The sequence below is a fragment of the Stegostoma tigrinum genome, chromosome 7, assembly GCF_030684315.1.
Source record: "Stegostoma tigrinum isolate sSteTig4 chromosome 7, sSteTig4.hap1, whole genome shotgun sequence".
NCBI lineage: Eukaryota > Metazoa > Chordata > Chondrichthyes > Orectolobiformes > Stegostomatidae > Stegostoma > Stegostoma tigrinum.
The window spans coordinates 48661007-48682308 of NC_081360.1; the positions used below are offsets into that span (position 1 = coordinate 48661007).

General features: G+C 40.7%; 1 protein-coding gene across 7 annotated transcripts in view; it reads right to left on the minus strand.

Moving 5' to 3' along the window:
* Positions 1-21302, minus strand: part of rapgef4a (Rap guanine nucleotide exchange factor 4a) — a 264085-nt gene that overhangs the window by 21080 nt on the left and 221703 nt on the right. For all 7 annotated transcript variants that reach the window (XM_048535123.2, XM_048535124.2, XM_059647221.1 and 4 more), the window contains 3 exons: positions 17550-17675; positions 10862-11040; positions 3738-3828 (listed from right to left, as the gene is read on the minus strand). In XM_048535123.2, coding sequence (XP_048391080.1) covers positions 3738-3828; positions 10862-11040; positions 17550-17675 — 396 coding nt within the window. The remainder of the gene's footprint in view (positions 1-3737; positions 3829-10861; positions 11041-17549; positions 17676-21302) is intronic.

Here is a 21302-nt window from a genome sequence, read left to right on the forward strand (position 1 = left end):
GAGGAAGGAAATAAGTGGCAAAGAGAGATGATGAGAGGAAAATGACAGCTAATTTAAAAAGAATATCTGAAAGTCTTCCGAAGCATATACTTAAAAGGATTTTAGAGGGACCTAAACAGCAGAAACCCATAATGAGGCCAGGGAGCTGGGTGGGGGACTAAATTAATGCTTTGCTTCCATGTTTATCAATGAAACAGATTCTCTTGGTACAAACTGGAAGTGGAGGCAGATGAGATATTGTAGAACTAAAAATTGATGAAAATACAATTAGGAGAAAGGCTAATAGTACTTCAAGTCGATAAATTACCAGAGCTAGATGGGTGAATCCAAGATTAGAGGGAAACAATGGTGGAAACTAGCCATAAGTCTTCTATAACTTCTAATTGGTGCTTCTCACAAAAGACTAGAGAATTGCATTGCGAATGATGCACTTATTTTTAAAACGAGGATGTAAGGATAGACCCAGCAATTGCAAGCCACGTCATTTAACTTTGATAGTGAGGAAGTTTTTAAATGAGATGATCCAGTACAAAATTGAAAGTAACTCGGACAAGCGAAGAAGTTGAGTAAAGAAAACCAATACCAATTTGAGAAGCAAATTGTGTTTAATTGACTTTATTTTTATTGGGAGACAAAAGATGGATTGATGAAAGAAATGGTACTGGTGTGATCCATACAGTCTCCTAAAACGCAATTGATGAAGTGCGCAAAAGAGGCTTGCCGGCAAAGTTGAAGCTTGCCAGCAAAGTTGAAGCCAAGGAAATTAAATGACAATGGGAACATGGGGATAAAAATTGGTTGATTGACAGGAAGCAGTAGTGGTGAACAGAAAGAATAATAGGTTGAGACCGCTGCTTTTCTTATATGTATAAATAACTTCGACCTAGGTGTACAGGGCACAATTTCAACATTTTCAATTATCACAAAGCTTGGAAGTATTGTGAACTATGAAGTGGATGATAAACATCAAGAGAACAGACAATCTAAGGATAATTGTTCACAGATTATTGATGGTGGCAGGGCAGATCAAGAAAGAGGTTAAAAGATATCTAGGGTCTTGAGCTTTGTAAGTGGAGTTTAGGATTATAAAAAGGAACAAAAAAAATCCACTGTTTGGTAATACAGAACTCAAGTACCACTGCAGAAACAAATGCATTTATGGAAGCATTTACAAAGAATACCAATGTGAGGGAGTACGACATGTTTACACTATATGGGGAAGAGGCTGATGACTCTTTGATTTGATTTATATATCGTCATGTGTATTTTGTTGCAAGATACAGTGAAAAAGTGTTGTACAGTGTCACCATTCTCTGGCACCATCTTAAATCAAAGAAAAATAAACCAAATCATGAATATAAAGGCAGAAACAAGAAGAAATTAAAATAAGAGTGTTCAACTTTACAGTCTTTCTTCTTCTTTACTCAGTCATAGGCTGGCAAGTGGACTGTGATTGGTGGAGGTTTTGCCATGCAGAATGAAGCAGTTCTATGATGACTAACAGGCTTTGAGCAATGTACAGAGGTTTACAAGAATGATTTCAGGTGAATAGGTTAGAGAAGCAGAGCTTGTTGCTGTCTGACAAGGAAAGGCTAAAAGGAGAGCAGAGTCCTTTTTTAAATCAAGAGGTTTGACTAGAGAAAGCAGATAGACAGAAATTGTTCCAATGGCAGAAGGATCAAGAATCAGAATCAGAACAGATTTAAGGTGATTGGGAAATGAACCAAAGGTAACACAGATGGCTGAATCTTAACCAAGAAGTCTGAATTGCATCAGGTATTTGGAAGGATTCTCACCATGGTGCAAGATTTTACTCTTTGCAAACATGCCTTATTAGCTACCAACCCTACCCCCATGGCATCCATCACATCTGATTCTAGCCCCAACTTGACACACATTGGTCCCAGAATAACTCAACATTCACTGATATCTGTGAAAGACCAGTATCCCTTGCACCCACACCATCTTTTAGAGGCCAATGTGCATCTGCACATGCACTGGCATTTTGAAGCAGCACTGTTTGCTCCGGGATGGAATCTGAAAATGTCAGAGATGATGTCATCATTCAGCAATAGGGAAGCGAAGATCCTGGTGGAGGGGGTGGTGCAAAGGAGGGGGTTCTTGGAGGACCAGAGGATGAGGCCATGCCAGCAAACCCTGACAGCCTGGCTTGAGGTCGCCATCCAGGTCAGTGCCATCTCATGGGGTGGCAGAATGGCCAGTGCTGCAGGAAGGAGGTCAATGATCTTCTGCACTCCTTCACGGTAAGTAGTATAACCTTCTCTACTACCTCACACAATGTCTATCCCTGACACTGCACCCACCTCACACCAGAGCTCAAACTCTACTACAAATATTGCCAGCAACATTTTCCCTCACTTGCTCTCATTACCACCACCTCCCCCGGCGCCCCCCCCCCCCATCCTCCTCTCTGCATCTGCACCACCTTCTCACTTGTTCAGTACTCGTCACCACTTTTCTCCCATTGCATCAAACTAGCAGTCCGTTTCACCTCATTTAATTTTTCTCACTCTCGCACGCGCACACGCTCTCCAGGTGATAACAGCCCACTTTAGGGCCAAAAGAGCATAGATAGGTGGAAAGGTGCCTGATATTTGGTTCGCCAGCCGTCAAGCGGATAGAATTTTGGCCTTTGCTTGCTCCTTCAGAGACATGAGACAGCCAGGTCCTGCTAACTGAATAAGTACCACTGTACATTCCATTGCAACTCTCACAGTAACTACACAGCCAATCTCACTCATTGCACAGCACTTCTAACTACTGACCACAACACTCTTTCCTCTCACAGGTACCTTTGGCACATCCACCACCATGTGGAGAAACACCCGGATTCTCCACGAACCACCTCTACAACCCCAGAGGACAACAACACTGAGGCCTGAGAGGAAGCATTGATTCGGCTGCTTCCTGCAACCCCAACAGTTCAGAAATGGACACTTTGGTCGGGGTACAATTTGGAGAGACCCCTCCCTGCAAAAGCTTAGCACTCTGGCAATAATCATGGACTTTGTCACATGCACAGGTAAGCACACTAGCAGCAGTATGTTGAAAAAAGTGTCCTCTCCAGAGGCTAGTGCAGAGCAGTGCAATGATGTGATCATCCGGTTGTCCTGATGGAAAGGGGAATGGTCCTAATCTCACTGGGAGAATCCAGGTAAGGGTGCCAACAGGAGAGGCAAGGAATCAGTTCTTCATCCTATCTGGTCAGGAGAGATAGGAAATCAAATAGAAATAATAGCAGGAGCTTCCAGTAAGTTCCTTGAGGTTTACTAATCATACTGGAGGAGGGGGATGTGATGTGTTAGCTCAGGTGGCTGGTTGGCTGATTTGCGATGCAGAGTGATGTCAAATGTGTGGGTTAAATTCCAACACCAGCTGAGGTTACCATGAAGGATTCCTTCTCAACCTCTCCTCTTGCTCATGGTGACCTCCAGGTTAAACCACCACCAGTTTTCCCTAATGACAGAACAGCTGTATGGTCTAATAGGAGTTGGGACTTCATCATTACTAACCACATTAAACCAAAGACTGAAGTCATGGCTGACAGCACCATTCCTTTATATGAAAGCCACACAAACAGACGCAGTATTAGAAAACATTCCAAAGTGCGTACGACCATATTTGTAATTTCAGAACTTGTATTATTACTGAAAATACAGTGTTCCTGCTTATTGTAAACGAGGTCTCAATGGACAAGGTTGATGAGAATGACCTACCTCCCAGGTCTGAGAGAGACGGCTAACAGCTACATTGCTCAGTCCCATTACAAGAGCAAAAAAGGAATTCAAGTTTCTATATTCTTTGCAACTGGAAAAGGATAGAGAAGATTCATTAGAATTATTATTATATAAAACTAGATGTCGCAATCTTTTGTTTATTTGACACAATTAGATGAAAAGCAAATAGGTCAAACAGAATTATTCACCATTAATAGCAATTTGTCTCAAACCAGAGCCTTTTAATAATGAGCAGCATTTTATAACCTAATGCTACGAAAATTACTTCAATTAAAAAAGTCAGCATTGGCCATCTCAAAGAATGTTAACACAATAAGCATGCTTATGATATAATTATTGACTGTATTATTTGCTCACGAATGCTTATTTTTAATGATCTACTGCCCAGTTTGAAACAGATAACATGCATAAATTTAAATTTGGTTCATAACATTTAATAACAACTACCCTCATGATCAACAAGAGCTCCCATCCCCCAATGCCCAGTAATAAGTATTTAAGAAGTGGTTACTTTCAAAATTGTGATGACAATCAAATAAAAAGCCGAGAGACAGATTAGTGTGTCTTAACATCTGCAAGAGTAACCCACGTACTGGTGGGCAGAAATGACATCAACATAAACCCATTACACAAGATTTTGAAGGTGCAACAGGAACACAGGCACATTCTCTCAAAACTAGGCTGCTTGAACACAGAAATAGAAATATTGAGGAATGGAGCAGAAGTAGGCCATTTGGACCCTTGAAAGGACTCTGCCATTCAGTATTATCATGACTGGTCAATGAATTCAACATCCTAATTGCCAACCCTTGATCATTTTCACCTCAAGAGTTATAGCTACCTCTTTGTTGAAAAGACAATGTTTGATCTCAATCAATCATTCTCTGTAGTAGAAAATTCCACTGGCCCACCAGTGTGTGAAGAATTTCTCCTCATCTCAGACCGGAAATATTCATCCCTTATACTAAAACTGTGGCCCCTGCTTCTGGGCTCACCCCACCATTAGGAACACCTTTCTGCAACTAACTTGTCCAGTCCTACTAAACATTGTCAGGTTTCTATGAGATACCCCTCATGCTTCTAAACTCCAATGAATCCAATCCTAATGGACTCAACGTCTCTTCATACATCAGTCCTGCCATCCCAAGAATCAATTGAACAAGCCTTCACTGCACACCCTCTATAGCAAGGGCATCATCAGATCAGCAGACCAAAACTATACACAGTATTCCTGGTGTGGCCTCACTATTGCCCTGTATAATTGCAGCAAAACATCCTTGTTCTTGTACTTCGATCCTCATGTTATGAAGGCCAACATATAGTTTGTCTTCTTTGCTACCCACTGCACCTGCGCGCTTACTTTCAGCATTGGAGCACAAAGATACCCAGGTCTCACTGAACATTCCCCTCTCCCAATTTACAGCAATTCAAACGATCTGCCTTCCCTTTTCTTGCTACAGAGTGGCTTTGAGGGGGCAGAGGTTTTATGTAGGGACTTTGGGTCGAGTGGGGTCATGCATAAAATCTAACAACTATGACTTAACCGTGGGAATTACAAGGACCATGTGTTATGTGTATTTAGAAAAGTTGCATAATTATCTAAATCAACCTAACCAGTGGTATCGTCAGTGTCAAGACATTATGGATTCATGTTTCATTCCAGGACATAAGCATATAATCTCAAAGAACACCCAAGTGTAAGACTGAGGCAATGTGCACTGTTGATAGTGCTTTTTTGACTGTGATGTTACCTCAAAATCCAGCATGCCCTGTGAATTAGGTATAAAAGATCCTATGACAACATTTAATGAAGGGTGGCATAATTCTCTTGGCATTGTTGCCTACTTCCATAACCAACAGCACCAGAACAGTTTAATTGGTTACATATCTCATTATTGATCAGAAATTCACTGAACAAGCTGGTTACTGCAAATTCCTAAAATGCATTAGAGACTGAACTTCAACAGATAATTTATCGGTTCTGATGCATTTTGAAACTCTGGGTTGTATTCTAATAAATAAATATTACCAGAACCTGGTAATTACAGACTAAATCAGTCTAATAATCAGTAATGTAAAAAACTAGAGATTATTAGAAAAGACAAAAAATAATTGTCATTTTAGGAAGCTAATTGGGTTAGTAAGTAGTAAGGGTCAGCATGCATTTGTTGGAGATAAGAATCTGATTAATCAGTTCATGAAGTTATAACGGGTTGAAGAAGGTAGTGCATTGGATGTTATTTATAGGGAGTTTCTGAAAGCCTTGATAATGCGCCACGTAAAACATTCAGAAAACAGAAGAACATGGTATTAAATATTGGTGGAGGGAAGGGAAGGGATTAGGGGGATGGTGTTCTCATCAACTACTGCTGACTCTTTCAGGAAGACCTGACAAATCTAATGTCAATCAGATGTTTACAAAGCCATCTGTAGGCACCCCATTGAAGCTATCCCCACCCCAAATTAAGGTCAAGGTGTCACCTCCATCCCAAAAGAGTTAAGAAGTGGGGCAGAAGTCCTCTAGAGTGGGAGCTGCCAAATAATCAAAGTCCAGCAGCTCTTTGACTCGGCTGTACCACTGAAGGATGGAGCCTACTGTTGGAAGGGCATCTGAGACTATGGAGGAGCCAACAGCAAAGCAAGAGATTCGGGGTGGGGTGGGGGTTTTCTTAAGTTAGGGGGCAGTAAAGGCACAGTGCTGGCACTCAGACACACCGTAGTTTATATCCAGTCTCCCTCAGTTGGGATAATGAAATGTGAGGCTGGATGAACACAGCAGGCCAAGCAGCATCTCAGGAGCACAAAAGCTGACATTTCGGGCCTAGACCCTTCATCAGAGAGGGGGATGGGGTGAGGGTTCTGGAATAAATAGGGAGAGAGGGGGAGGCGGACCGAAGATGGAGAGAAAAGAAGATAGGTGGAGAGGAGAGTGTAGGTGGGGAGGTAGGGAGGGGATAGGTCAGTCCAGGGAAGACGGACAGGTCAAGGAGGCGCGATGAGGTTAGTAGGTAGGAGATGGAGGTGCGGCTTGGGGTGGGAGGAAGGGATGGGTGTGAGAGGAAGAACAGGTTAGGGAGGCAGAGGCAGAGACAGGTTGGACTGGTTTTGGGATGCAGTGGGGGGAGGGGACGAACTGGGCTGGTTTTGGGATGCGGTGAGATTTTGAAGCTGGTGAAGTCCACATTGATACCATTGGGCTGCAGGGTTCCCAAGCGGAATAGGAGTTGCTGTTCCTGCAACCTTCGGGTGGCATCATTGTGGCACTGCAGGAGGCCCATGATGGACATGTCATCTAAAGAATGGGAGGGGGAGTGGAAATGGTTTGCGACTGGGAGGTGCAGTTGTTTATTGCGAACTGAGCAGAGGTGTTCTGCAAAGCGGTCCCCAAGCCTCCGCTTGGTTTCCCCAATGTAGAGGTAGCCACACTGGGTACAGTGGATGCAGTATACCACATTGGCAGATGCGCAGGTGAACCTCTGCTTAATGTGGAAAGTCATCTCGGGGCCTGGGATAGGGGTGAGGGAGGTGGTGTGGGGCCAAGTCTCACATTTCATTATCTTGGATTCTCCAGCATCTGCAGTCCCCATTATCCCTCAGTTGGGAACTGAGCTTGTCATTGAGGGTACAACTTTGAGGAGAGTACAGGAGTAGAGGGACCTGTATAACCATGTCCATAATTCTTTGAAGGTGGCCAGACAAGTTGAAACAGTTGTTAAGGAGGCTTATGTGATCCTTGCATTTACAAATAAAAGCAAGTAGTAATGCTATACCTCTACAAATCATTGATGAGACAACATTTGGAGTACTGCATGGAATGGAAATTAAAGCCCTGAAGTGAATTCAAAAGGAGATTTACCAGAATGATACAGGAAGGAGGGATTCTACAAACAAGGAAAGATTAGCGAAGTTGGGATATTCTCCTCAGAACAAGGATGATGATTAAGAGATGACCTTATTGAGATGTTCAAAATTATGGACAATTGTGACAGGGTAAAAGGAGGATATTCTGTTTTCAATAATTAGTATCTCAGTAACTAGGGGTCACAGTTTCAATATTGTCTGCAACAGGGTTAGGAAATGAAGAGTTGTTAGGATTTGGAATGCACTGCCTGGGAGAGCGACAGAGGCAGATTCCATAGGAGGATTCAAAATAGAGCTGGATGTATATTTGAAAAAAAGAAGAATTCAGGGCACTATGGAGATAATGCTGGGCAGCTCTTTTGGGCACTGGTGCAAACATGGTATGTTGAATGGCATTCTTCTGTACTGTAATATTCTCCAAGGTTTTGCGGTAGATTTGTAGCTCAGGTTGTGGGAGTTGAGGTTGAGGTTGGTTGGCTTGAGCTGGTTTCTTGTTTCTCAGACATTTCGTTACCATGCTGGTTAACATCCTCAGTGCAGCCTCCGACGAAGCATTGGTGTGTTCTCCCGCCTGGCTTTTAAACTCTGGGGTACATTAAGATGGATTGCCTCACTTCTGGTTTTCCTATTAGTGGAATGTATATGGGGTCGAGTTCTATGTTTATTAATAGTATGCTTCGGGGGGTGCCAGGCTTCTAGGAATTCTCATGCCTGTCTCTGCCTAGCTTGTCCCAGTTGAAATGGTGGTTCTCCTTGTGCATGCTGATTGAGATGAGAGTGTACTGGTTGTGTCTTTTTGCAGCTAGTTAGTTTAAAATGTAAATGTTGTTGTTAGTTTCCTTCCTGATTGTCCAATGTAGCATTTCTCGCGGTCTCCGCAGGGGATCTTGATGACGACACTGGTCCTGTCCATGGCGGGGAGTGGGTCTTTAGTTCGGCTGAGCAGTTGTCATAGGGTTGATGTCGTTTTGTGTGCCAGTCTGATGCCCAGAGGTCATAGGAGTCTTGTGGTGAGTTGTGATGGGTTCCTGATGTAGGGTAGTGTGACAAGTGTGTCGGGGCGTGTAGTATCTTTCTGATGTTTTGTGTAGGCATCTTCTGACCCAGTCTTTTGGATATCCATTATCCTTAAAAAAAACCTGGAAGAGGTATTCTTCTTCTTTTTGGCGTAGTTCCATGTTGCTGCAGCATGTTGTTGCCCTTTTAAATAGTGTTTGCACGCAGCTTTGTGTGCGCATGCTGGGATTGTTACTGTTGAGGTTCAGTACCTGGTCTGTGTGTGACTTTGATGTACTTTTGTTTGCTGTTCCCCATTTGTCTTGCACTGTACCATGACGTCCAGGAATGGGAGCTGTTCGTTCTTCTCCAGTGAATTTTATTCTGGTGAGGGTGTTGTTTATAAGTTTGTGTCTCCTCTCTAATTTGGTCCATTTAATACTGACAAACGTGTCGTCCACCTAGCGTATACACAGTTTTGGCTGGATTTGCAGGAGGACTGTCCTTTCTAGTCTTTTCATCATTGCTTCTGCTAGGAGTCCTGAGATGGGTGATCCCATGGGTGTCCCGTTGATTTGCTTGTATGTTTAGCTGTTGGAAGTGAAGTGGGTGGTGAGGCAGAGACACAATAGTTTGAGCATGTTGTCCTTAGAGATGGCTTCACTGGGGTTTTGCTCTTGTTTCAGTAGTGTTGTCACTGTTTCCCTTGTTAGTGGTATGTCTGTTGCTGTAAATAGGGCAGTGACATAAGACAATATCATGATCTCTTTGTCATCTATCCTTATCTCTTTGATGGAGTTGAGAGATTCTTGGGGCTGAGTGGATGGAGTGGAGTGGCGTGGCGTGACTTGTTGACTAGGTGTCTGAGGCTCCTTTGTAGTTTCTTGGCTAATCTGTGTCATGGAGTGCCTGGTAGGGGGACTATGGGTCTAAGGGGTAACTTTTGGCTTGTGCACTTTAGGGAGGCCATAGAATTGGGGTGTGTTGGTTCCTTCAGGTTTCATTCTTGAGAAGTCTGCTTTGTTGATCTGTCCTGTTTGTTTAAGTCTTTTTCGCATGTAGAGGATTTTGTTGCCTAGTTGCGTGTTGGGTCAGTTTGTACTGGCTGGTATGTGCTCTCATCAGTAATATTCTATGATTCTTTGAGAAGCTACTGGGGAAAATGCTGGGGTGTAAGCTTATATTGGCAAACTCTGCCAGAGAGGTAGCACGGTACAACAGGCCAAATTGCCCTTCTGTGCTAAAAGATCCTAGAAAAGCACAGCTTAATAAATAGCCAACTTTCATCCAAATCTGAAAAAAAAAGCCAACCACTGGTTGATTGGCTAAGATTAAAAAAAGGCTGATTAAAAATGAATTTGTACACAACAATATTATGATAGATTTGGCTCGAGGGCAATTAGATATAGGCAAAAATTGCTGGACAAACCAGTGATGCCCATGTCCCATTAAAAAATAAAAACACAACATATGTTTATTTTATGTTCTAAGTGCTCGAAAATAAAATGCACAGGTATCAGTTATAGTAGGAACTTCCGATGCTGGAGAATCTGAGATAACACTGTGTAGAGCTGAATGGACACAGCAGGCCAAGCAGCATCAGAGGAGCAGGAAAGCTGATGTTTCAGGTCGAGACCCTTCTTCAGAAAAAGGAGGGGCTCGACTCAAAACGTCCGCATTCCTGCTCCTCTGATGCTGCTTGGCCTGCTGTGTTCATCCAACTCTACACCTTGTTATCGCAGATTTCTATGTACTGGACACCCTTTCCAATTTTTAGATCAGATTCTATACTGTTAGAAATGTCCCTCAGTTTGTAACTCACTGCATTAATGCTATCCACAGTTAGTCTTCAATGAAAATTCCCAGTTAAATTGAAAAAGCAGTCAAACAATCTGTCTCTGCAAAATGAATAATTAAGCTTTGTGATAGCACTGTTTATGTACATTTTCTTAAACAGCTATTAAACTGTAAAATTTAGTGCTTTTTTCAGGCATTTCCTGAAACTTTAGTTTTGCTAATTTTACTCCTGTTCTTTTCTCCCCACCAATTCAGTTGGGCTAGTAGTTTTATTCAGAATACTTTGTTGCTGGAATTGTTTTGTTGATCTGTTGATGATATTCAGATAGTATATAAGAAATGGGTGATGACTATAACTGAAAACTAAATATTTTTGACCTTTATGATAGATTAATAAAGCAGATGCTTAAACAATAATTGCATTGTACGTAAATCTTATCCACACTTACTGTGCTGCAATCTTGATAAACTTCTTCAGAAGTTGTACTCTTTTACTGAGCTGAGAACATAGGCAGATTTCTGTTACAACCCAGAACTGAATTTCATTGAATCTTCGAAGAAATAGATCTAGGTTAGCTGTGGTTTTCTTGAAATGATGTCTTCCAAATGTGTGATAAATCAATTCCAGCTTGTGGGGAAAGATAATTATGCAAATTAATTATCAATATTCAAAGGTAGATGCTACACTTTTAATCTGAAGCATATTTGTCGTGCCTTAGTGAATGTTTTGAAAATTCAATGCCACAACAGCATAACATGCCATCATGAAGCAGCATAGGGCACACACCAAAGTATTTCCCTTACAGTGAACAGGCATAAATCAAAGGGTCAGTTTTGTGAAGTTCTCATCCTGTCCTAATGGCTCAGGTATAGCATGAAATTTGGAGAGGCAATAAGTCATGAGAGTTATTTATCTGATTTCTTAATTCAGAGAACCAAACCAGGTTAGGGGAAAGCATGTTAAGGAATTACTTTGGAAGGTAGTTCGCTCAATTGTTCAGTGAATTTATTCAGCAAGTTTTGAACAATGTTGGATACCTCAGGTGAAACCAGAAAGGTGTTGAATTCAATGTCCAGAATGTCTGGATTGGCTGACACTGAATGAAATGGATCACAAATTGCTTGACAAAGATAAAGGTCAGCTGTGGCTGTCTCGAGTTCAAGCTCTGATCATTATCCTGCTGAAGCTCCTGTTGGAAAAGCATGGGGATGCTTGGCAAGGAGTGGTGGGAATTGACCATAATGCTGAACATAGTCAAAATAATAGAAACTAACTGAAGTCTAATTCATTAATATTGTAATTGGCATCTATGCAAAGTAGGAGGAGGCGCACACACTGGTGGAGCAGAAAACAACGCATTGAAAGATTAAAAAACAGAAAATGAATACTACCAATCTTTTTTAAAATAACTACACTATCTACCCTATATAAAAATGCAGCCAATAAGCTCAGCATCTCACACACACACACACACACACACACACACGATAAAATGCTGTAATAAAATTGAGTCTCAAGAACACTCTTCACACTTCAAGTATTTATGACAAATGGTCAGTCATTTCAAGTTTATCAAACTGTATTGTAGAGTTTAGTTGAATATAGAAACATCACTAGATGCTCAAACTTGAAAAAACTCAAATTAAACACCATCCAACAGGATTGCTTCATTTAGAAATGAATCATTAGAGAGGAAGTAAAAAAAAGTTTCTTTTTGATCATATGTTTTCAACAAGCTAATTTAATCAGCAAGTCAGAGACCTTGGTCAGAAAATAGCTCCTGGGTAGAAATTCCCGTCAAAGTTGAACCCCTAATGCAGTGTGAAAGATACATACATCAAATGTGTTGTGGTCATGTCCACCAGAGCCAACTGATATGTCTTTGGTGGATTCACTGATCCCAACATTTCTTATTGCTACTGGTCTACAAAATATATAACAAATGGGAAGGATGCCCAAAGAAAGTCATCAACAGAAGAGGCTCAATCTTGTTATTCATAAGAGGTTTATTACATGTTATCCAACAACTACTTACATGTCAGGGTTGATTGATAATCTCATGAGACCTCAGGTTAGACTAAAGCAACTGCATGTTACTGTTTAGCCATGGGGAACTTAGCATTAGAATGGTAACTGGTTCACTCCTCCCAGGAACTGCCCTTTATACCCTGACAGGCAGAACTTCTCTTGTGCTGTCATCTAACATTTCCAGGTACTAACTGACAGGTACACCAATTTTGATATTCTTCATCCCCGTTATTAGCCCAGCTTTCTTAAACAAAGGCGCTACACATTCGCTTTGAAAAGGCAGATGAAGGGCTGCATGCTCAAATCAGTAATAAATCAGATATTTCATTCAACTTCAGTTGCTGTAACGGCATCATACTGCAGTAAGTATGGAACACATGACGTCGAGCTTTGTGTTTCGTTATACATCCTTCAAGTAGAAGAGTCACGGCAAAGGGAGAAAATAAACTTTAAGTATATCAAGGCAGACAGGAAGAATTTTTGTTATAAAAACTAAAAAGGAACAGAGTCCAAAGTGAACTTAGGCCCCTTAGACAATAAGGTTGGAGAAATAAAAATAGGGTACAGCAAATGGAAAGGGCGTTGAATGGATACTTTGTACGGTCTTCAAAGGTAAAATACAGAAACAGCATTCCACAAATACTGATTAATTCAAAGGACAAAAAGTGGGAGAGGAAATAAATACAATAACAGACCAAAGTTGCACAGGTTTGGTGGACTGGCCATGCTAAATTGCCATGTGTCTAGGGCTGTGCAGCCTAGCTGGATCAGTCATGGGAAATGCAGGGTTACCAGTATAAGTTCGGGGGTTGGGTTTGGGTTTGGGTCAATGTGGACTCACTAGTTCAAAACAGCTTGCTTCCGCATTGTAGGGATTTTATGATTCTATGAACTATCATGAGAGAAAAAGTACTCCATGAAATATTGAGATTTAAAAACCCGGTAAGTCCTCAAACTTGATAGGATGCATCGTAGGATGTTAAACGTAGCTGCTACAGAGACAGATGTACTGTAAGTAATGTTTCAAGAATCCTTAAGATTCTGGAAAGTTAAGGATTGGAAAACTGCTATGTAACTCATTTATTCTAAAATGGAACAAGACCAAGTCAACTGGAGGCTGGTTATATTAACAGTTATTAGGTCAATGTTAGAGTCTAATATAAAGGATATCAAAACAGAGCATTTAGAAATATATAATAACTTAAAGTAGAATCAGCATGGCTTCATGAAGGGAACATCATTCCTGACAAACTTATAGAATTCTTTGAAGTGGTAACAAGTAGGAGAGATGAAGAGGAAGCAGTCTATGTACAACATTAATATTAAACAGGAGGCGTTTAATAAAGGTACCACATGTTTGGCTACTAAATAAGATCTCATGGTGTTAGAGATTGTTAACACAAATAGAGGATTGGCTAACAAACTGAAGATCGAGAGTTGGGATGAGGGATGTGTTTTCAAGATAACAGCCTGAAATTGGAGTGCCACAGGGCTTAGCACTGGCCCCCATGGTTATTTATAAATATGTCATTTAAATGACTCTGATGAGGAAAGTGAGTGTACCGTAGCCAAGTTCGTGGCTGACAAAAAATAGGTGGAAGGCAAGTGGAGGATTAACCAAAGAGTCTGCACAGGAGTATAGCAGGTTAGTTGAGTAGTTGGAAACTTAGCAGGCAGAATATAAATGTCCGAAACTGAGAGAATTTGCACTTTAGTCAGAACAATAGATGAGTTGAATATTATTCAAATGGAGAAATGGCAGAAAATTGCAGTACATGCGGACAAGTCACAAAGCTAGCATACTAGTTTAGCAGGTAACAGGAAAAGTAAATGGAACTTAATCAATATTTCAAAGGGGATTGGTTAGAAAAATTGGGAAGTCTGCAACAATTATGAAGGCACTAGTTAATCCACAGCTGGAATATTGTGAACAATTTCAGTTCTCTTACCTAAGGAAAGATCTGGCATTTGAGGCAGGCCTACAGGTTCATTCGGTGATCCCAGCTTGAAGGGATTTTCTCATGAGTAAAAGGTTGACAAGGTTGGGCCTGTACTCATTAGAGTTTAGAAGATAGACAGGTGACCTTATTGAAGTACACAAGATTCTAAGGGGCTTGACAAGGTAGATGTGGACAGGCCATTTCCTCTCATGGGAGAATTTAGGACCGAGGGCATAATCTCACTAAGGGGTTACTCATTTGGATCAGAGATGAGGAGGAATTTCATCTAAAATGACAGAAGGCTGAGAAACAGATTTTTAATCTGTATGGGAATCAAGGTTATGGGAAAAAGGCAGGAAAATAGAATTGTGCATTATCAGATCAGCCATGATTGCAAGTTTATCAGGCATGGTTCCGCTGAATGGGCCAAATGACCTCCTTCTGTTCCAACATCTTATGGTCAGAGTCATACAGCATGGCAAGAGACTCTTTGGCCCAACCAGTCCACACTGTCCAAACTAAACTGGCCCCACATCCCTGCAAACTGTTCCGATTCAAATACTTATCCAATTGTCTTTTATAATGTTGTAACTGTATCTGCATCCATCACTTCCCCTGGCTGTTCATTCCACACACAAACCACTGTCTGTAAAAAAAAAAGCTGTCCCTCTTGTCCTTTCCAAAATGTTCTCTTCACACATTAAAAAAATATGCCCCTAGATTTGAACTGCCTCACCCTAGGGAACAGTTCCTTGCTCTTCACCTTATCTATGCCCTTCCCGATTTTACAAACCTCTAAAAAGGTCATCCCCAAACCTCCTATGCTCCAGTGAAATAAGTCCCAGCCTATCCAGCCTAACTCAAACCTTCCATTCTTGGAAACATCCTGGTAAATCTTTGCTGAACTCTCTCGAACTTAATATCCTTCCTAATGCAGGGCGAATAGAACTGCACATAGTACACCAGAGGAGGTCTCACCAACATCCTGCATAACCTCAACATGACATCCCAATTCCGATTCTCAAAGTTCTGATCAATTATTGTAATCCAGGGTTGGCACTATCTTTTGAGTTAGCAAAGTCTTGGTCATCTTAATGTATCTGAGGAGGAAGTACAAGTACAAGTACAAGTACAATAAATATAAGTGTCTCTTTATGCTCCCCTCTGTTATCAGTAATAAAACTGGTTCTGTAGTTTATAGCCTAATCTATAACCTGGTGAATGTTATTTTGTTATCTGAAATCTAGCAGATGAAATAGACTGCATCATAGACAGCCAGCTCAAAATAGAACAGCCAGCCAGAAGATAGAGTAATAACACTTCTTGTACATTAAATAGAAAGTTACAAAATTAAAAAAGACAACTAGACTAAATCACTAAATCTTGACCGTGTTTGATGCATGACTACGTGTACTTTAAAAGGAAGCTTTCTCCATTTTAATAGGGAACAGCATCCTTAAATAGAAATAGAAAGCAACTGCATTCATGTTCCTGGCAACAGACCAAGAATTTCAGCTTGAAACACACACCCATTTTGACATGAAACAAAACTCCTTTGTACCATATAACATTTCTTAGCTTTTTAGGGCCATCCGTTTTGCTTTGCAGCTGATTTCTTTTCTCGCTTTGTACTAGCTTAGTTGATTCCTGAAATGGAGCATTAAGGAAGTGGGCGCATTTTGGTTTCAATCTAAGTTTCAAAGAAAGTTCAGGAAGTTCAGAAGGGTATCATCTTACATATTGGACTTCATGCCTACGGAATTAAACACTGCAAAAATTCTACAGCAGTGAATTCAAGACAAGAATAAAACGTTACCAACAGTCACACTGGACAGATGCCATGTTACAGAAGCATTAGAACAGTAGCAATTCTAGTTTAATATGTATAGAATTAAATCAAAAAACAACTGAGGTATTAATTCAAAGCCCATTCACACTGAAATTTCTGTTGGTCTCTATGTTGGTGGCAACTTAAATTGATATTTCCTGAGAATCTTGTTAGAACATGTAAAGCTGGCATCCACAAGGCAGTTTATATTGAATGTATGTTAATATCTTATTTAGATATATTTAATAAGGTTCTGTGTAGGAAGTACAACAATAGTAAAGCACACAATGGAATGATGGCAATATGGGTATGCACTAAGGAACAGAAGACTGGTAGTGCGTTGTGACAACTGCATAGTTTATGATTTGAAAGCATGTAACCAATTCGGTCAAAAATTTCACATGCCTTTTGGGATGACGAAAGGAGAAGGAAAATGAAATATATAATATGATAAGATGGTGAAAATTTAAAATGAGCTGGTGAACATGGAGCCTTGAGTCCAACTGTAAATCTTTCAAAATGGTATGTTTATGTTATTAAAACTGATAAGCTTGCTAACATCAATGCACTGCTGATTCTAGCTCTGTGCACATGCACAATATTAAGTGAACTTTTAAATAAGATAAAAGTTCTCTTGTTTAACACATTTTTCTTACCCAATATTTCGTTAAAATTGCATCATTAATTGGTAGTTGTCAATATGTCAGTATTTGTTACTATATTCATGAGACACATTGCTGGTAGTACACATGCTCCTTTGGTTTTAAGCAAGGATTGTCAATTAGAACTATAGAAGTAGAACAATGATCTGGCTTTTAACATTGCAGCACAAGCACAAGAATTCTTGACTTAAAGAGAGGATTAATCAGAGCCCTTGTCTGGTCTCAAAGTTGATGCAACTTTTACATCACTTTCAGTCGGAGATCTGGGACAGGGCTTCCCTAATTTTGCAGACTAATACATATCCCTCATTCGACAAACAAAAATGGATTTCACTTGTCATTATCACATTGACTTGCAACCTTGCTGCGCATCAATTGGTTGCACATCTCCTCCATTACGACAGCAACTACACTTAAGATCTCACTGTTTGAAAAGCAGTTAAGGAGGTTCACAGGTTGTGAAAGGAAATATACAAAGTCCCTTTGTAAAAAGGCAACAAAATATCACTAAACCTGTGGAGACAGCTGATTTGACCTGTTAGAATGCTTGAGCCCAGTGGGTCTTCTACTTCCAGTAGGGGAAATGAAGGTTACACAGAGTTAGATTTATAATTCTCTCATTAGTTATAATTTTTTAATATTTTTGTACAGATGGTGATACTAAGGATCTTACGGTACCTCATATACACAGTTGAACAACTCCCAGTCATAAATCGTAATCTGATAGGCTAGATCCTTAGAACTCATTAACTCAAAAGTTGCCATTGTTCCAGAGGATGGGCCTTCCTGTTCTGGCAGTGGTGTCTGGAAAAAAGCATACGAGGACAAAAGTCAAATTAAAAAACAACGTTTTAGCTGCAAAGTGAAACTTGTGTTAGGACCAGATCTTCCAGTTAGCAGTGGAACTATTTAAAACTGCACCCTTACCTCTTTATTCTAGAGTTTTTGTACCTTCCTGTCCTGACTCCAGCTTTGATCCTGTGAAGGAGTGATTTGGGAAGCCAAGTGGCAAAGTGGAACCACACATCTTATTTCAACATAAGCTGAAGACCTGCTCACGAGGAGCCCAGTCTTCGTTGAACTCCACTGATTTTAAATGAAGCTTTTTTAAGATACCTACACCCCAAATCCCTTCCTGCACAGCCCAATAATGCTCATCCTCTCAGCAAGAGTCATTACACCCCAAAAATGATCTCTGCAACATTTTCTGACAAGGCTTCCCACTCCCCACCTTCCAACACTGCAACCACCCACCCTACCTTGGCTACCAAATGATAAAACACACTGACTGGACTAACGAGCCAGGGATTCTGAGATAGAGGAGCTGGTGGAAAAGAGACGAGCATTTTCTTTGATGCTGAATGCGTTTGGACTGAGAGGTTTCGTAAGCAGTGTTAAAAAGTGCTCTGACCCTCTGATTTCCTTAGAGCTGTTCTCCTCAGCGAGCTTTACACTTAAGAACAGCTCCAAGTGAACCGGTTTCCAAAAAAGAAAAAGTGTTGGTATGAGCCAGGATATGAAACCAACAAATGGAACTCAGTGAGAACTCCCAAGGGGCCCCTTTTTGACTATAATACAGGTTCTGGGTAGATATCAGTTAGCTTCCTAGAACCTCTGATGCCATTGAGAGATGTTTGCCACCATGGGGATTGGGAAAATCTACCCCCCCAAGAGAAAGAAACATGATATGATATATCAAAAAGCACCCAAAAATCAATAAACCTTGCGCACAGTAACAGATACAATGCAGCTTAATAAGTCTTATGGTGTAAAATTAAGCTCAGAACAGAAAATACTGTACTATTGTAGCTGAAAAACATTTTCATAATATTAAATAGATTACACACAAGCTATTACATTGGAAGCAGGAGTAAGCCATTTGGCCCCTCGAACATGCTCCATCATTCAATATGGTCATTCCTGCTTAGCCCTGACAACTTTTCACACTCTTGTTTAACAAGAATCTATTTCTGCTTTAAAAAATATTCAAGGACTCTGCTTCCATTATCTTTTCAGGAAGTGAATTCCAAACTCATTGACCATTTAAGAGAAAATAAAATTGCCCCCAAATGAAGAGGCAATGCAGATTATGACTGTCCCGAACAGCTGGCGGATCATGCCCAAGTCACCGGGCTAGGATTGGAGACTATTTGACTGACAATACTGGGGCCCTCTGATTCATGGTGATCTCACTTGACTGAGGACCAGTGACAACCTCATTAAGCTTCTGGGTTTTGTGCCTGCATTAAACAGCAAGCCAATATGAGCAGTGCTGTGGACATAGTAGCTTTGTCAGAGGGACAAGCAGCAAATGGGCAGGCAGCGATGCTCTGGGCAAAGAAACAACCTGGAGATGCAGCCTGGTCCAGTCCATGAGTTGGGTGTGTGTCCCCAGAAGCAGTGTCCTTGTTGCAGCATTATAGTAATGATTACTTTTGTGCCATTGTGAACCACTGAAATGCAGAAAAGTCCTATAAGTGGAGTGGAGATGTGCCATGAGGATTCGTAGAGGCTGGCACATGCTGGATGCAAATACAGGTGAATGTGATGTGCACATGGACTGTGCCCATGGAGCGTGCCCTGAGATGTTGGTACATGGTGTCCAACATGGGGTTTCATCAGAGAAAGCAACAGACTGAGGTCACCACATACCTGGTCTGACTTCATGGTGAGGATTCTCACCATTTAGTTTGTTCAAGGCAGGTAGTAGGCAAGAAAAGCTGCATATTAAATGGAAGAGAGGAGGCCTGCAGTTAATAAAAAGGTTAAGAAATAATAGTCCCTTTTAAAAGGAAACCTGCCCCTGCCAAGTAGAATCATGCCTTGACACCCGGAACCCAGTCCGCAGAAATGAATGGTTCCCGACATCATGGTGGGTCTTACCGAACTCCTTGTGTAATTCTGCCACTTTTCTCACCATTGTCTACATTGACCAGGGCCATATAAAATTCTGCCTAAGGACAAACAGATCCCATTCTATCTGCAATCTCTCACTACTTAAATAAAACACTTCTTTTTTTATTCTTCCAGACAAATGGACAATTTCACAAAATACTCCATTTGCCACATCTTTTCCCACTCACCAAAACTTAGCCTTATCTTTGTTGCCTCCATACATCCCTTTCACAACTTTTTCCTATTTGTGTTGTCTGCAAATTTGGCTATTGTAAGCTGCACAAGTCTCTGCACTGATCTCTATCACACTCGACTGGTTACATCTTGCCAATTTAAAAAAATGACCTTTCTATGTAGCGTCTGTTTCCTATGAACTAGCCAATATTTGAACCATGCCAACATGCTACCTCTTAGACAATCAGTTATTATTTTTCAAAATAACCTGTTAAACTGTTCCCCATCAAATCTAAGCACATTAAATCCACCTTTATCCATAGAATGTGTTACCTCAGAACATCAATAGATTGATTAAACATGATTTTCTTTTCAGAAAGAGATGTCAACGCTGATTACATTCAATCCATCCAAATTCCGTTATAATGTCTTTAATGATAGCTTTGTTCATTTTCCCTCTTGATAGATGCTAATTGACCTGTAGTTTCGTGCTATCTCCCTCCCTTTTTGAATTAAGCAGCCACATTCACTGTCCTCCATTTTAATGGAGAAGTCCTTCAATCAATGGAGGTTTGCAAAATTAAAACTAATGCATCAACTCTCATTTGCCTTTTCGTTCACTCTAGGGCAAGGTTGATCTGGATCCAGCCACTGATCAGTCTATGACTCCAGCAATTTACTCAGCATCACTTCTCTGGTGATTGCAATTTTCCTCAGTTCCTCCTCCCTGCCGTTGCCTGACATAGCTGCTTCTAGAATGTTGCTCGAATGCTCTACAGTGCAGACCAATCTAAAAAACCTGTTTAATTCATTTGCCATTTCCATACTTCCCATCAGTTGTCCAGTCTCACTTTCTACAGGACCAATGATTATTTTAAAAACGAACTGTTTTAATCAAGTAGTCTGTAGAAACTATTATCTGCTTTTATTATGGATAGTTTTCTCTTGCAGTCTAACTTTTCTAATTTTATTTGGTAATTTTGTTTAATATCCCACCTAATGTTCTGAGCTGTCATCTGTCTTTGCACAATTATACAATTATATGTCTTTTTAAAAATATTTCTGAAGAGGGGTCTAGACTCGAAACATTAGCTTTTCTGCTCCTCTGATGCTGCTTAGCCAGCTGTGTTCATCCAGCTCTTCACCTTGGTATCTTAATTACTTAATTCCTGGTTTTTAGCCAATTCCTTGCAGAATGAGGTCTTGACTCAATGAAAATGCCTATTAACCAGTGACTCCCAGAAATGCACAGGCATTCATTTTCAGATGCCATTCTATCTAGCATTTGTCTTGATTCACAAGTCTACTCAAAGCATGACATACCTCAGTCTTTCTATAAGCCCTACTTTATGCAACAGCCTG